This window comes from Sipha flava, unplaced genomic scaffold, assembly GCF_003268045.1.
Source record: "Sipha flava isolate LNK unplaced genomic scaffold, YSA_version1 307_pilon_pilon, whole genome shotgun sequence".
In the NCBI taxonomy this organism is placed as follows: Eukaryota; Metazoa; Arthropoda; class Insecta; order Hemiptera; family Aphididae; genus Sipha; species Sipha flava.
In genome coordinates, this window is record NW_020272984.1 from 348425 (window position 1) to 366127 (window position 17703).

At 28.7% G+C, this 17703-nt stretch overlaps 1 protein-coding gene across 5 annotated transcripts in view; it reads right to left on the bottom strand.

Moving 5' to 3' along the window:
- Positions 1–2269: 2269 nt before the first annotated feature.
- LOC112686414 overlaps positions 2270–17703 on the bottom strand; it is a 34547-nt gene continuing 19113 nt past the window's right edge. For 2 of the 5 annotated variants that reach the window (XM_025558671.1, XM_025558670.1), the window contains exons 5-10: positions 8861–9098; positions 8564–8799; positions 8362–8498; positions 8116–8291; positions 5465–5666; positions 4993–5086 (exon numbers count right to left, since the gene is read on the bottom strand). In XM_025558671.1, the coding sequence (XP_025414456.1) occupies positions 5077–5086; positions 5465–5666; positions 8116–8291; positions 8362–8498; positions 8564–8799; positions 8861–9098 (999 nt within the window). In that variant the 3' untranslated portion in view covers positions 4993–5076. Of the gene's footprint in view, positions 5087–5464; positions 5667–8115; positions 8292–8361; positions 8499–8563; positions 8800–8860; positions 9099–17703 lie in introns of all 5 variants that reach the window. The other 3 variants (XM_025558668.1, XM_025558667.1, XM_025558669.1) reach the window with 2 other exon arrangements.

Genomic DNA, 17703 nt, shown 5'->3' on the forward strand with positions numbered 1-17703 from the left:
TTAAGAATTATTTAGAAAAAAGTGTCAAAATTAGAGTGATAAATTTCAATCTTAGTTTGCTTTTTTTTTGAATGATATAATTTTTTTAAATAATTTCTAAATTATTATAAAAATCAGTATAAAAGAAATTGTATTTATTTTTTCATAATAATAAATTGAAGTTGATATTCAACAGACTCAAAAACATACTAATGTTAATTTAATAAAAAATTTAATATTAATAGACTTATAATTTCATTATTTAGTTATAGTAAGTTTTATTTAAATTTAAGATTATGTGGACTGATAATAATCAATTCTTAATTGTAATTAATAATACTATATTTTGACTTTAAAAAAAATTTGAATTTATTAGAATATTTTGTAAATAAATTTATTTGCTATAAAATTTGTTTGGTATTTTCATAACATTTAAAATAATTGTTCCCCTATTCGTTCCATAGTGTTGGTCTATAAGTAGTGTGTAGTAATCAATTAAATCCAAACTTAAGAATAATTATTACTTATTTAATACTACATATTAATAATAATGTTTTGTATCAAAAATAAATTGTTATGGTAAGTTGTATTTAATATAGTAAAACAATTTGTAAACATATTTATTTGTGCCATTTAGTTTTATATTTTAGTGTTAATAAATATTACATTGTATACTGTACAAGGCATTTCTGAAGTATCTTTATATACTTTTGTAAGCATTAATTAAAGTTGTATAAGGTGGGAACTTATTGTTTCTCCTTACTGTATTAATACTTCATGTATTACTGTAGCTGTAATGAATTATATCAGTAATAAACTAATTTTTCAAAATTAAATTATTTCAATTTCCTATAAAACTATAGAAGTTTATATATTTATATGGTTAAGTAGGTAATTGAATATTCAGATTATATTTTATAACTCTTTTGCCAAATTAAATTAATTTTAATTAATTGTCTTAAGTTTGTTTTTATAAAAATACTTGAAGTTTCAATTAGTGTGAAATTTTTGCTATGAAAATATAACTACTTCATAAATTTATTTTTACCATTTTTGTAGTACATCAATCTTTTTGTTGCGAAAATGAATCATTGATCATTAATTAACAAATATTTTTAACTTAGGTACCCAATATGCAACTTAGCTTTTGACTATCATCTGAAAGAGAATGTTTAGAATTAGATATTAACAACCCTGTGTGAAATCATTTTAATACTTTAGTCCATGGTTCATAATACTTCTGGCACATCTCTGAGCATTCATTCAGCGGTTTTTGATCATTGTGTAATTAGTATATTTCATCTTGTATCTGTGAGAATGTCCAAACATACTGTACACGTTTAACCAGAGGCGTATTTAGACTGACTTCTTAAGGGGGGGGGGGGGGGTCGACTTAAATTTTTTCTTTAATTCAAGCTCAACATTTACAAGTAGAATCCTTAATATTTGTGGTTTTTCTTTTTAATCTAATGCCGGATCCACTTATAAACGACTTTTGTATAGTTCCTTTTTAACACGTCTGTGTTTTAAAAGTTACGCTAAGGTTTTATTTGATTAAAAGAACACTAAGTATTGTTATAAAATTATCCACATTAAAAAAATTTGAAATATGTATCTCACATATGATCGATTCCTTAAATACGGATTCAGAAGGGGCGATCATCTCTTCGCCCCCCCCCCCAAAATACGCCCCTGCGTTTAACTCAATGAAATATATCGAGTTTTGCCAATGATATTATTACATACCTACCTGTATTGCAATAATTACATATGTTTGTTCAGCTGTGAAAATATAATATTGTCTATCAATAATGCAATGATTATTACTTCCATTTATGTTCCAGACATATTCGAAGCTTACACTAATATCATTTTAGGTTTGGTTAGACCACATTAAATGGCCTAATATTATAAAAGCCAATTTTCTAAATGATTAACTTTAAATTTATCAAATTTTAATGGTAACAATAAATAACAATGATTTAAAAATATTTGTAAATATTAAAATGTTTAAACAAATATATAGCTTCTAGATGTTACATTGAATGATGAGTAATTTAAATTCGAAAATTCAAAGATGTAGAGGCCACGATTATTGTATACGTGAGGCACTACATAGGGGACTGGGGCGAAGGGCCACTATCAATTTCACATATTTTGTTGGCTTTCGAAAAATAAAAAAAAATAAATAACAACAAATTGTAACGATATAAATATGTAAGTAATAAAACATAGAAAAATGGTATAGTTAAATAAAAAATAAAAATAACAAATTAAACCCGATCATAAAAATAATCCATACAAAATACATTTTAAATCGAGCGTCGTACAATACAATACATATATCGAATATAATTTTGTAAAAACCTAATTCAATACGTTTTGTTTGTCGTTATCGCATTTGATTATAATGTTACAACAGACTAAATAGGGTAACGACAATTAAAGAATAAAACTTGTTCGAGTACGCCAATCGTAAAAGCCCAGTGTTCTAAACACGGCCCCGGACGTAATATATTTTATCTATCTAATCATAATGAATACCTAACCTAACGCTATAATTATTGACATGCGTTCAAAATGCGCGGTTAACAAATCAATATTACATTGTGCACGTAAAAACGTACAAGTGAGCTCGAATATTGACGTGTAGACGATTTTTCGCGCCTGTTGTAAGCACCGAACAGCGTTCCGGAACCTAAACGTACATATTACACCCACAATACAAATGGATCGTTATTGAGATCGTCTTAATCATAATGATCGTAGAATAATTGTATAACAATCAAACATTGAACGCCTACACGACCGTTTATTAAAAGTCACGGGTGTCCGAGGTGGACATGGAGTATGTATACATTTAGCGCCCGGAGAAGGGGGTAGGAAACCCTTTTTAAATAATGATCCTTTGAAAGAAAAGCAATAATGTATAAATGCGTGTAAAAATGGATTTCGTTATTAATCTGTACCACGTGTAACGGAACTATAAATCTCAAATTCCTGCAAGATCCTGTTTCACTGCAGTTGTCACCATTCACAACCTTGTAGTGTCCGTCGTCCGACCACCATGTGCGCGTCCTAAATCATAAATTTTTATTTTTCTTTTCTTGCATACATACGTACGTACACGTATAAAAATGGAATGGGTCGAGTTATAAATGAATCTCCGATGCCAACGCATTGTTACGATAATGAATACACTCGAGTGTACGTTCAGTAAATAAATGTAATAAAGATTATTATAATAATAATAATAATAATAATAAAAACAACGGACATGTAATTATAGTAAATAGTCCCGTATACAACGGTAATATGATTAAACCTATGCGTTAAAATACGATGAACATAGCGGCGTAACATCCGAACGCGACCACACGAATCCGTGACGTGTTGCCCCGGACGCGTTTTGCTTTTTATTAAATTTTCTTCCGAACACGACCAATTGATCGGTGTACATTTATGTATGCGGTAATCGATCAAGTTAGGCCGGCGAAAAAAACGGGCGCATTACATTTGTGCCGCGAATACGTTTTAAAAAGTGTCGATGTTCAATCGCATCGGCCGCCTTCGTTACGAGGGTCGTACACCCCTGATAAAGCACGGTTCCGTTTGATTTCGATCAGTCAACAGATTGTCAAAATAACACCCAAAAAAGAAACTTCGATTACGTACGATTTTCCGGGAAACGTTGTCATAGTTGACGAAATTAAAAAAATTAAAAACGAGTCAACAGAATCGAATAGTACTCGTTTGAATCGTATAAAATCGTAATTGTTTACCGATCAACTGAAAACTTCTATAAAACGAAAATAAAATTATAAAGGCATGACGGAGGCTGATCTTGTTATTGTACGTTGTACAATACATATAGGCGCATTTAGAAGAGGGGGCGCAATAGGGTCTTTAGAACCCCTGAGTTAAAATGTAGCAGTCTTGTTTTTTTTCAGATGTATATAATCTATAGTAATTACAGTGAAATACCGTTCAATTTTATTTTCAGCGATTTCAGCACCCCCAATATTTGGACTCTTGTTACACACCTACGTAACCACTCCCTTATGGAAGGCGCTAAGACCTTGGGTACAAAACGTACGGAATCGTGTGTCCACCCCGCGGTGTACCACGCACGGGGGACGACGGCTCGTCAGGCGCATCCACCCCCACGACTACTCCTGCGGGCCAACGTCGATGGTCTGCACGTTGGCACCGCGGTCGGTGGGCAGCACGTTCGACTTGACCGGGTCCGCGTCCGGCATGATGATGCACATGAACGTCTTGCCGGACGCTTTGTCGCGAGGGTACACCGTGACCGGAGTGAACGTGACGTCCACGCCGCCGTCCACGTACTCGCACAGGTTGCGGTACACGTCTGGGAACTGGAGCCGTAGCTCGACACCCCTCTGGCGCAGGTGTCGCTGCACGTTGACGAAGCACACCTGCCGCGCGGTGCGCACGTCCCGCCGCCGGTCGTACCCTGGCAACGCGGTCAGCACCAACGTGTCCGGGGTCGCGCAGCATTGCGTCGAGTCGGCGGCGGAATCGCGACGGATGTTGCAAGCGTCGTCCGCGCGCAGGCTCTTGTCCAGGTGCATCTTGGCGCACTTGTACACAACGTGCCGCTCCCACTGCACCGGCCCCGGGCCCGGCACCTCGCTCTGCACGCACACTGACACGTACAGCACGTACCGCGTGTCCGCGTCGTCGCCGGCGCCGCCACGCACGAACCGGTCGGCTAGCTCGATGCCGGAGAAGTAGCACTTGACCGCGCCGCGGCCGTGCGTCAGGTAACCGCGGCGCGCGATCGTCGACAGCCGCTCCGCGCACCGGCTGTTCGCCTTGACCGCGTCCACGATGGACGGGCACAGCGTGGCCGTGCGCCGGTCCAGGCACGTCTTCCGATGGTGTTGCCAGTGCGCGCGCCGGCATCGCTTCGAGCAGTACACGTGATTGCAGTTGTGGCACATCTTGAACGTGCGCCGCGCCTCGGGCACGGTCGCCGATCGCTGGCACTCCGAGTACCGGCACCGGATCGAGCCGGACGCACAGCCGCCACCGCTGGTCGGCGGCGTCGTCGCAGCGGCGTTGTTGTTATTGTTACCTGAAACTGTGCGGCGCACGCAAACACCAACCATTAGTATACCGCACGACGGGCGCGTACCGGGTTAGTAGATATTATTTCGATGGGTTCGCTAAACGTAAAACGAAAATAGACACGAGCACACACACAACACTATCGACTACGAAAATGCGTCTACTAAGGTATTGAACGTAATAATGCACGTGACAAGTACTAATAGGTCTATTGAACTATAGAAGTGTAATGCGAATCCGTACGATAGAAAAAAAAAAAACGCCTAGAACGCACACGTACTGTAATACTATAAATACAGCGACTACCGTCGGGAAATAATAAATCATTCTACTGCAGGTCGATGCATTTTATTTATTTATTTTTTTTTTCAAAACGCATTTCATCACTTACGCGTTACCGGCCGTACCAGCTGAAGCAGCGTAAGGCCTCCGTCTGAGGTCACCTCCGCTGCCGCTGTCACCGCCACCGCCACTACTGCGATGATTGTGATAGTGGTACCTAGCGAAGTTATTAACGGTCGCCGCCCCTTGTTGCAACCCTAACAACGAGTTTAAGACGTCGTCCATGGTCGTCGAACCGGGACTCGGCCGATCTGTAAGTATTCGTGCCAAACAGTGAATTCTCAACAATTGCACAAGAAAATAAAAATAAATGAAATAAACTTTGGTCATGTTATAGGTATAAATAATCAGCATTGATTTCAACGAACAAGAACGATGTATAAAGCTCAATGTTTTACAGCGGGTTGAAAATAAAAATATAACATGATGTAGATAAATACGGCGCAGTGAAATGATAGTAATCACGTTGAGAAAACACATGCACGAAATGGCACTAGATGGGAGACGACAATAGCATATGCATAATAATATTAACAACCGTTCGTTATTATTGTAATCAGTTTAGGAGCAATCATATAAATAATAAAATGAAATAATGAAAAAAAAAAAAAATTGTTTTTAATTCATTCAGCTTTGCGTAAGCAATTTATTTCTTTACAAATTTAATATTGTAACTAAATTACATTATTCATTATTGTCTTGGTTTGTATTTTCAAGAAATTATATGCGATTTACAGTTCGATTTACTTGTTTAAACATTAGTAAATAAATATATGTACTATATAAATACACCTATAAGATACATATAACAAAATCATTTGCGATTTCATAGATTCTAAAACATAATCGTTTGATGTTTGCGAGTTTTACAATGTACTTACTTAGTTACAAAACATAGAAACATATATTCAGCGAACAAAATATTTTGTGAATAAATTACTTTAAAGTTTAGATGGCAAGGTAAATATTTCGTAAATTATTAATTATTATTATTATTATTATTATTAATTAATTATTAATATTTATTAACGACCAAAATTCTTATTCTAGTGTCAAAGTTTGGTACATGTATGAACAAAAGCATTCTAGTGTAAAAAAATAATTAATAATGTAAAAGATTGAAGTAGGATTACTTAAAAAAATTAATTTATAATACCGTTAATAATATGTACAAAGTATTGCAAAACATGTTAACCAAATATTGGAATTACATGCAATATACATATTAACTGTTTTAGTAAATGTGTAGTAAAATTAATTTATAAAAAAAAAAAACAGGCATGGGATATACCAAATAAATGAATTTAAAAAAAAAAAAAAAATTACGATGAAATTATGAAAACTAAAAATTACAAGTATTCAGTTCACTGAGTTAAAATTATGTTGTGTACTTACTATACTTACTAATATTCATTATGTTTGACACTTGGAAAACACTATAATTAACTAAAATTATCTTATTATTAAACCATATATGTACATAATTATAACACAATACATTTCACTAGTTAACATTATAAAGCAAACATACATAAATATTTTTAATTTTTGTATATAAAATAATAATATACGAGTCTTAAAAGCAAACAATGAAAATTTAAATTTGCAACTGAAATTATGATAGTTTGCAGCACCGAGGGAATTTATGAGATAGGTTCACTTTATAAAAGTATCAAACTTTTATTTTCTATTATCAAATAAAAAAATTAATATTTTCTTTTAAAACAATTCATGGAATTATTTAATAGTAATATAAAATGTTCGAATACATTTTTAAACAATTCTTAACAGTATATTGTACATCAAGTACTAAAAATAAATCCAATATATAAACTATTTAAACATATTGTGACTTAAAAAAAGAAAAAAAATTGTAGTAAAGAACTTTATGAAAATATAGTGAAATATGTAATTTTAAATACAGAAACTTGAAAACAAATTTTGGAGTATAAGACTTCATTAAAATTTAAATAAAATTATTTTATACAGGATATCACACTCATATTCCTGTACATTAATCACAGTTATAATTCAATGAAACAAAAACAAAATAATGCCTTTGTTATTGATTAACACTTAAACTTGATATTTATACTAAAAACAAGTATCTTTAAATTTAATTAATAAAAAGACTTGTCCACATTTGCCAGTTTTGGTTTAAAATGCATAAGATTGTTAGAAATATATACTTTACTTGTTCCTTTTATTAAGAACGTCATAAATTCATTATAAATCAAATTGATTTATAAATAGTTTCTTATATGAAGACATTTTACACATAAATTTTTGGAAATGTCCCACTGTTTTTTTTAAACTATGTTTTTTTTTTATAATAGCATCGACGTTGAATAATAACTACTAAAAATTTTAACATACAAAAGGTATTCATAGTTCTTGTCATGCTGTTTTAACTTATACAAAAAAAAAAAAAATTGAATCTACAATGTTTTAATTTTACTTTAGGTGCGACATACATAAAAAAAAATTGAAACAATATTTAACAACTAATTCGCTTACTCAAAAACGAAATCAAATTACAAAAAAAAAAAAAAATAAAATCTAAAGGTAGTCCAACAAAAGCTGTCAAGTGCTATATCATAAAATATATTTTCGATTAGCATTTTTCAGTTTCTACCCAGCAGACAGTGTCCAATTTTTTGTATGAGGCAGCAAGCCATGTCTACGTATATTCACACTCACCATTGACCCAACTGCCAGTATTTTGAGTTTGTCTAATAGGTGTGGCTTTTCTATGAGATGGTGGTGTACTTGTTTCTGGTTGTGGTGTATCTCTGGTTAAACTTGGACGTTTATTACCTACAAATGAACTTTCCAGCCAACATAAACGACCTGTACTACCTCTGAAAGATGGACACCTAAATTAATCAAATTTTTGAAATGTATTTGATTCATTATTTTTATGAAAGCAATTTAATTAATTTTTACCTTGATGGAGTATCTTGATAATCAGCGTTAAGCCTTTCTTTACTGCCATCTGGTGTTGATGACGAAACATAGTTGGCTATGGCTGAAGTTACTTCTTTAATTGATGACTGTACTTCAGATAAGCTGGTTTGACATGTCTTTAAAACAGAAATGTCCATTCATTATATAAAATGAAAAACAAATTAATTACTATAGATAATACCGGTTCATGTTGTTGTTGAGCAAGTAATCCAGCAGCAAGTCGTTCAGCTGGTGTTCTAGGCTTTGATAATTTTTCCTGAGATCTCCAACCCAAATATGGTTGCCTATAGTTAAATGATGATCGCGTAGAACTACAAGGCGATGTACTATTCGAATTTGAACCATTTAAACGACTGGTACTCCAACGTGAAAAATTTTTGGTAGCAGCATGTGTTTGGGGACTAAGCAATGTATTGTCTAGAACAATATTTTTAATTTTACTATAAAAGAAAAAAATATAATGTTCAATAATACTCACTGTAATTAGAATACATTTTTGGTGACTGTGATTGGTTAGACGATAAGCTAGACATACTGGTAGTATAACCTGCATCGCTATGTCTTTTTAACAGAAATCCTTGAGCAGGCACATTGCAGGACTTATACCATTCGGGAAGATTGAGTCTTTGTAGAGAACGTTGAATTCGTAACTCGTGTTCTGAGAGTATTCTTTCTCCGCCATTGACATTTACTTTACGAAGTTCATTTTCTGGAGCCTAATAAAATATTTTTAAATAATTATTTTAAAATCAGCAAGGATTAAACTAAGTCTTAAATACCACACTGACGCTAGAACGATATGGTACATTTTCAAAACGTTTCTTTTTAACTCGAAACACAGACTTTGGTAATCTTTTTAAATCCCAAATTATACGACTTTCTATATAAGCGTGCATTGATTTAGTAAATAAATATTCATCCTCATCAAACCATTGTCTAATTCTATTCATGTTCATTCGATAGAAGTTTATAACTTAAGTAAAAACGATGCGAAACAAAACGAAACGAAAAAATGTAAGTAAATCAAACGGTTTTAAGAATTGTAATATAACGTAGTAATAAGGTGCAACGAACGAAATGCAATATGATCGTTGGACCAATAACCGTCATTACTTGTTTTTATTATTTGATATTCACTGTTATCTGCCCCACTAAAGCCAGTGTACGTGATTATGGTATATAAATAAATAATAATGTTGGTTATTAACATCAATGAAAGAAAAACTGATATCATATGATGGCATCAATTAATCGACTATCGGATTATAGTATGTATTAGAAAATAATATTTTTGATACTCATGAAAACTATAGTTAAAATGTATACATATTTCTTTTATTACGTTTAATTCCAACAGCGACAACAGCACAGAAATAATTTACCAAATAAATAAAATTAAAGCAAATTTATATAATTCATAGTTATTAAAATATATATATATATTGTACTAAAAAAATATCATATAAACCAATACTAAGTTTTTATTATACAAAATCAATGTATGGTTGATGTATAATAACATAATATTATTTGCTATGATAGTTTAAGAAATTAAGTGAAAGATAACTGTTTAACTTTTAACTAATGCAATATCATTGATTATCAATGATAATATTATACGTGTTATAATTATAAATCCTTAAATAAATATTAAATACCTACTTCATATGAAAATATATACTCTATTTACATTTGTAGTATGGATATAAAAGTTTATTCAAATTATAATTTAAAAATATTCCATCCATAATTACCAACTAAGAAATTTTTTTACATCTGTAGTATCTTAAAAAGAAACGAAACGTCTTCCCTCTCTTAACATAGAAATATAAATTAAACTAATCATATTTACAAAGTATTTAATGAAAAATAAAAGTTTCTATAGGTATTATGAGTCAACTTATTCATTTCAAAATGTTTAAATTGAATACGTCGATAATAGGTACATGAACTAGGCCGAAACCTCAGATCAAGTTTTAAGAATTTATAACTAATATTACATTATTATTAATATAGAAAATAAATCTATATTAATATAGACTTAACCATACTATTAAATTTAAATAACAAATAAATAGTGTTTCAAATTGCATTTAAATTAAAAATGTAGTGTTATCGAATGCAACAAAACAACGGGTAAAAAATCTATGTAAAACCTTTGAAGTGATTTTCAAATACGAGTTTCTACTAGCAAATATGAAATCCTTTACTTACTTAATATTATAATAATAACTTAAGATAATTAAATTAATCTTATCATAATGATGTCGTAAATTTATTATTATCAGTATGTTAGTAGGTACACATTATGGGCTAAGATGTATTATATCTTGGTACTATATCATGTATTAAGTAGGTACCTATATATCATATGGATATTAGTGCCAGTGCATCAGTAAATTACATAGTGGACTAGTTCACCTGTTTCAATAAATTTTAAAATTTTGTGAAATGTGATGATAATAATATTTATCCTAATACTTTTTTCATTTTAAATTCGATATGAATTATTAATTTAATTATTATGTACAGTTAAATTAATAATGAACAACTATAAAATCACAGTAACCGTTGGGTTAGTCTACGATTCATAAAAATTTAGTTAAAATATAAAAAATAAATAGAATTTAAAGCGGGGAAACCTATTTCTAAATCAAACCATACAAATATTTATAAGCTCAATTATAGAAAAACTTTTTTACCGGTAGATTATTTTGACACATTAAATTAGTTACATCTGATGAAATAAAAACTATTTATTATGAACCATTATTGAAACATTATAAAAAATAAGTTGTAATATTTAAACGGTATGGTAATATAACACGTAACATACATATATATAAATATAATATAAAATAACTTTTGAAAGTACTTCAAAATATTTAACACATCATTAAGATTTATATAATACAAAATAAAAGCTATTTTAAACTTAATAAAAATTTGAGTTACAATGCTTTGACACAAATATGTTAGGTATATATCTCTATTGTCTAACAAGGCCCCTCTAAAATTAATTTGAGAACAGTATACACACATACCCACGGTATAAACCACATTTACTGTTTCCGTTTAAGTAATGGGTAATATATAGTAAAATCATACTAGGTTGTACATTGGTACATTATTTGTGAAGGTTCAAATTAGAGTGGGTATTGACTTCTAAGACCAAATTTTATGAACAATAAAAATATATAATAAGCTAATAAAAAATACTAAATAATAAATAATAATATAATAATAATAAATAATAAATGGCGGTGAAAACTCTTAAAGAGTATTAGGGCCGTATGAAGAAGAAGAAGAATAAAAAATACAATAATAATTAGCAAATGGTTAATACTCGTAAATTAATATAAGAGTATAATAATACAAATGTAGGCCTCACGTAGTTTTTCTTAATAACTTTGAAATTAATTATAAAATATAATAATGAACATTTGACTATAAGAATTACTAGAAATTATTTTATCTTTAAATTTGGTTATAGGAGTTTATACAATAATTATATAATGCAACCTTAACATCGCAACGTGACGATTATGGTTCTATGTAAATTGATTTAGCTACTTTGGTAATTTGCTCATATGATAAATGGAGACAGTAAAATAATACGAATAATATCTTAATAGTAGTTCATTGTGAATAGTAGATTAGTATATAGCCTACTTTTAAAATATTTATTTTAATCCAATTATATTGTTTGTGACTAAATTTGAACTGAATAGGAAGTCATGATGATAACTAGATAAAAATATGATGGTATAAAAACACAAAAATTTAATTTTAAGGCCGATACTAAATAACATTAACTACAGTTTATACGAAAGTATTAACTATTAACCTGTTAAAGTAAATGATAAAAATAAAATGTTTTTTTTTTTAAATAATTCGTCAAATTAATAGTTTAAAACAATTGTTTTACAATAAATTTCATTTTACAAATAATGACTAAAAAAAATAAAACTATACAAAATTATATTATTTTCTTTTCTTACGTTTTCGTACTTAATAAATTTAGTATAAACATATCTTAGAATTAATTTATATAAATTAAACGAATAATAATGAATAATTACCTCCAGTAGGGATTAATAAATATGTATTTACGTAGCTCATTATTGTTTAAATTTTAATTGGTCTCATTTAAATTTAAAGAGAAGAGACAAATGTATAAACATAGAATAGCATAGAGTTTCTACAAAATAATATCCACTGACACTACTTACTTAAATGGTCACAACTCAAAACTATTTTTATCATGAATATAAGAGGATTCATGTTTCATCCATTCAATGTGAATTTCATGAGATTATTTCAAAATAAAATTTTGGAATGTGTGTTTTATTGGAGGGAGACCCGTCCACGAAACAGAATTAGTTTTAAAAATATATTTCTGAAAGAATTTTTGTAGACTAACTAAAGAATTTGATGAGCTTTCTAAATAAATCTAAGTATTATGTTCAATTAATATTAACTTCGAAAAATACGTTAATCATTTATTAAGACTAAAGAAAATGTTAGAATTTTTAATACGAAATACACACGATTGACACAACCATGTTCAAAGGTCAAAAAGAGGCGAGAAGTGGGACATACTACTGTTGTGTATACCGATCTATTCCATCTCTTATAAGACTTGCGATATCCCTGACCACATATTATTGACAGTATGACCCTTACATTCATAGCGTTTAACATAATTATGACATAATGACGTAACATTTATACATAGTCTAAACATATAAACAGTAATATAAATATTATTTTAATATAATATTAATCATATGTTAATAATAAAAATCATGTTATATATTTTATAGATTCACAGAAAAAGTACACAACAATTAGTTAAAAATAAAACAAAATATTATTAAAGTTTTAATCTAGATAAAAAACAGTCAAAATAAAAAAATAAATTAATGATTTGCAAATAATTTTTACGATATGTCATAATTTATTATATCTAAGTAGCAAGTATTATTGATTTAAAAAACAATTATTATGAAATGAAAAGAATCCAATCTGACTAAAAACTTTTTGTAATAGTTCCCTTATCAGATAGATATTTCACACGAATGTGAAATGGGTGGAATCAATTTCGATCGGACAATAATTAATAAAGTAGACAACTTCAAAATAAGTAGGTCAAAAATATACATATATTAGTAGATACTTCAGAAAACATTTAAACGTAACACGCAAAAATGAAATAAAATCAAAACTTAAATAGTTCACCAATAATAATACCAAAAATATTCTACATCAAAACATAATTTACATTTATAATTAAATTAATTTACTACTATATACATGACATGTATACATTGTATACATGTATATGTGCTAGATTATATTATTTGTTAAATTTTAAGATTTTTTTACTCCTCAGAAAATTTAACAATTTAATTAATTAAAATGGTATTTTTTTAAATTGAAATAAGGGTGATTTTAAAAATATTAACAAGACTAAACAAGATATAGTGCATAAAAAATAAATAACAATAAAATGACACAAATACTTTACAATGATTACAAAATTTAATTGTAATTATTACAATAATTTACTAAGTAATTTTATTGACCAAAATATTTAAACAATACATCATATTCCAAATACCTCAAGATTAATTATCTTGCAGCGATACAGATAACATGGCTGTTTAATTTGATAAAATTCCATATGGAGGATGAAGATGTTACTTGAAATGTAGGAAGTTACATATTATTTCAGTGCAGCAAAGCCCATATGTATGGGTAGTTTTTAGCCGACTATTCTAAGGAGAATTTAAAACAATACACGGAAGGGTTTGACGTTTGACAGTAATCAAACTGACTCCGCCTACTTTGTTTTTGTCTTTAAATATTATAGCGTGATCTATAATTTTTCGTGACTACAGCGTTGTTTGGACGTAAAATATCACGATGAACGTAAAAGTTAATAATTATAAATAATAACGATTTTATTTAGTTATTATTATTTTAAATATATTAGTAAATAAAATGTGTGAATTCCAAAGTTTAGATTAAGATCCAGAATAGAGTTAATTGTCTCATATTGTTGTAAGATGTATGCACAAATCATAAAGAATTTCTTTTTAAATCAAGAAGAAAATTGGAAACATTTGTAAATAACAATAATTTTAGAAAATTGATTAGTTTATTATTTAATTAGAAGTACTAAAACAGTTTGACATCAATATATTTGTCGTGAAATAGGTTGCTTACCAATTAACGACTATTTTAAAATGATTATACTCAAGAATTAAGAATTAATATACTCAATATAGTACAATTCTATAGAGTGAAATATAATTTAATAAAAATAATTAAAATTCATAATTTGTAATATTTAAAGCAAGAAATAAAATTAGTTTATAGAATCACTCTGTATATAAATGTTATCTCCAAGTTAAAAACTGGTGGGTACCGCCTACCTGTCACGATGAGCCCTACTTTGAGCTGACACACGACATTACCAAACAATGTGCAAGAATAAAGGAGAGAGGAAGGGAATACAAGGTGAACTTTTATTTCAAAACTACTAATAACTTAGCTTTATTAAAGTATATTATCAATAATTCTTGGAAAATAGATCTAAATTACTAAGGGTTGCTGTTATATGAAGTATTGACGATTCATCAAAATTTACTATACATGTAGGTTATGTGAGCAATGTAGGTCATGTTATTTACATATATTATGGTCGTTGACACTATACTGGTGAAGATGGTAATAGATATTATTAAGACAATGCCATTCTATTTTACATATGAACACGAGTAAATTAGTTATAGACTATATATTTTTATATTATAAAAAATATAAATGACTCCCAAATATAACTGTTTATATTACATTTCAAACTTTTAATAGTATTGGATCGTTATTGAAATAGTTGTTTAGATATTATAAATATTAATATTTAATAATAAATTTACGTTATTTAATTAATAAAAAATTCCAATAAAAATCCACCAATAATTGAATGTATTTAAAACATTTTAAATTTAAGTAATAACTTATACAGTTGAAACTATTCGTATCTACAACAAATTAAACCTTATAAATTATAAGGTTTAATTGAACATTTAATAATTTTTAAAGAATGTTAATTGTTTTATATGTTTTCAATATACAAGAGTGACCCAAAATATGAATATAAGTTGTTAAATGTATTATTTTAAAGATTGATTCAATAGCTTATAATTTGTAAATCTATATAGTAATTTTTTCTGCAGCTCTATTTTATGTACATGTAATTTGTACAAAGATGATGAAAATAAATTATTTTAGATCTCCATTGAAATATTTTTTTTAATTCTTAACGTGCCAAAACATGTTTATAAAACTCATACACAATCGAATAATTAAAAATTTAAATATATAAGAATTAGAACGATTTATAATTGTATGACATAGATTATGGACAAACTTGACTAATTACATCAACTAGCCATGTGGTGTACTGGATTTGGCAACAAGTACTATAAACCACATTTTCCTGGACATTAAAAATAAACAGTTAAGATACTTAACGGACTAGGTAAAACCAAGACTAAAAAAACAAAAATATACAGTTTTATAATAATGTACACTGAGTGTTGGCATGTTGACAATATAAGAAGGGGAATATGCAGTAGGTGGACTTTATGAATTATTGATTGGCCTACATGTGCACGAATATCCTATGTGCGGTTCTATGGGCATTATACTTCAGTCAAAACGTTGCAAAACTTCAATGAATCTACTGTAGAAAAATAAAGTAAAAGTTAATATTTACTTGTAATCTTAAGTCAGGATTTATATACAGATAATATTCAATAGACTATTTTTCATAAAACATCGAAAAACAGCTCATTTAAAATAACGTAACAGCTTCACTTTTTTCTCAGTTTTAATTTTAAATTTAATAATTATAGGTGGAATCATTTTTTAAACAGAAATTTATTTTTATATTTTCGTTAAAAATGTAGTAATATAGAAAAGAATAATTATAAATGCATAGGAATTCATTTTATTAATATTAACAGCTATCATAAATACGCATATAGTTTAGTGTTTGGGTAGAGGTTTGTGGGCGTTATAAGGAACGGAGGTAGTACAGAAAGTATAAATAATAACCGTTTATATTTACCAACAATTGTGAAATAGGTGATTTAAAATCTATTACTCATTACTAGGGCTCGGAACTTAATGCACTTAAAAAATACTATATGTGCATGCACTTATGCGCTTAAAAAAGTACAAATATGCTCTAAAAATATGCACTTATATTTTATTTTTGTACACAAAATTTTCATTTGCACAAATATTTTATAAAATTATAAATATAGAAAAAGCAAAGTAATAAAAATAATTTTGATTTAAAAAAAAAAATAATAATAATAATAAAATAGCATTAAAAATGTTTCTTAAATAAAATAAAATGCACTAGTAGAATGTTCAATAATCATTATTTCCTAGAAAAATAGTTACAGAAAATCATTGTATTTCGATAGCAGCTGCTCCTATTTGATATTTGTATAATATTTTATTTTAGATGAAGCTAGCAGTAATTATAATTTATAAATATATGTATATTATATAAACCAATAGGAGAAAAACATTGTTTTTAATGTCAAATGGAAATTTGAAAAATACAATACAAGAATATTAAGAAAATTCTCTCAATATGAATGAATTAATTTTTTATTTTTCGAATTTTCATTCTGAATCTTCAAAAATCATAAAATATGCTCTAAGAAATTGTAAAGTTAAGAAATATGCTATAAAATCTAAAAATCACTAAATATGCAAAAATATGCACTATACATTTTTGATATGGTTTTCGTAGTATCTTGGAACGAATTTCTAGCTCACTTAGCAATAAATCCAATCGTGCAAAATAACATGCAAATGCAACAACTTCCGAGCCCTACTCATTACATTATTTTGTTATTAAATGCAAAATTATCAATATTTTATTTATTTTTTTTAAAATATATATAATATGTATGCATGTATAGTAAAGATACATATTAATGTTTTTTCATATATAATTTAATTTTCAAATTAAATATATTATTAAAAAAATATGAAGGTACAATATTAGCAGTAAAAGTATTAACTGTGTTTTTATATAGTTAAAACAGAACTTTATAAGAATTTAAAACAAAACAGATGTTTGTTTAAATGTTTTATTGTCTTGCAAATATTGAAGAAAATATACATATGCCGGACAAACTCTGTCATTAATTAATTGTATAAATGTGAATAAAACGTTTTTATTTTAATTCCAGATTTGAAATTCCTACACTTTAGAACACATTTAAATAT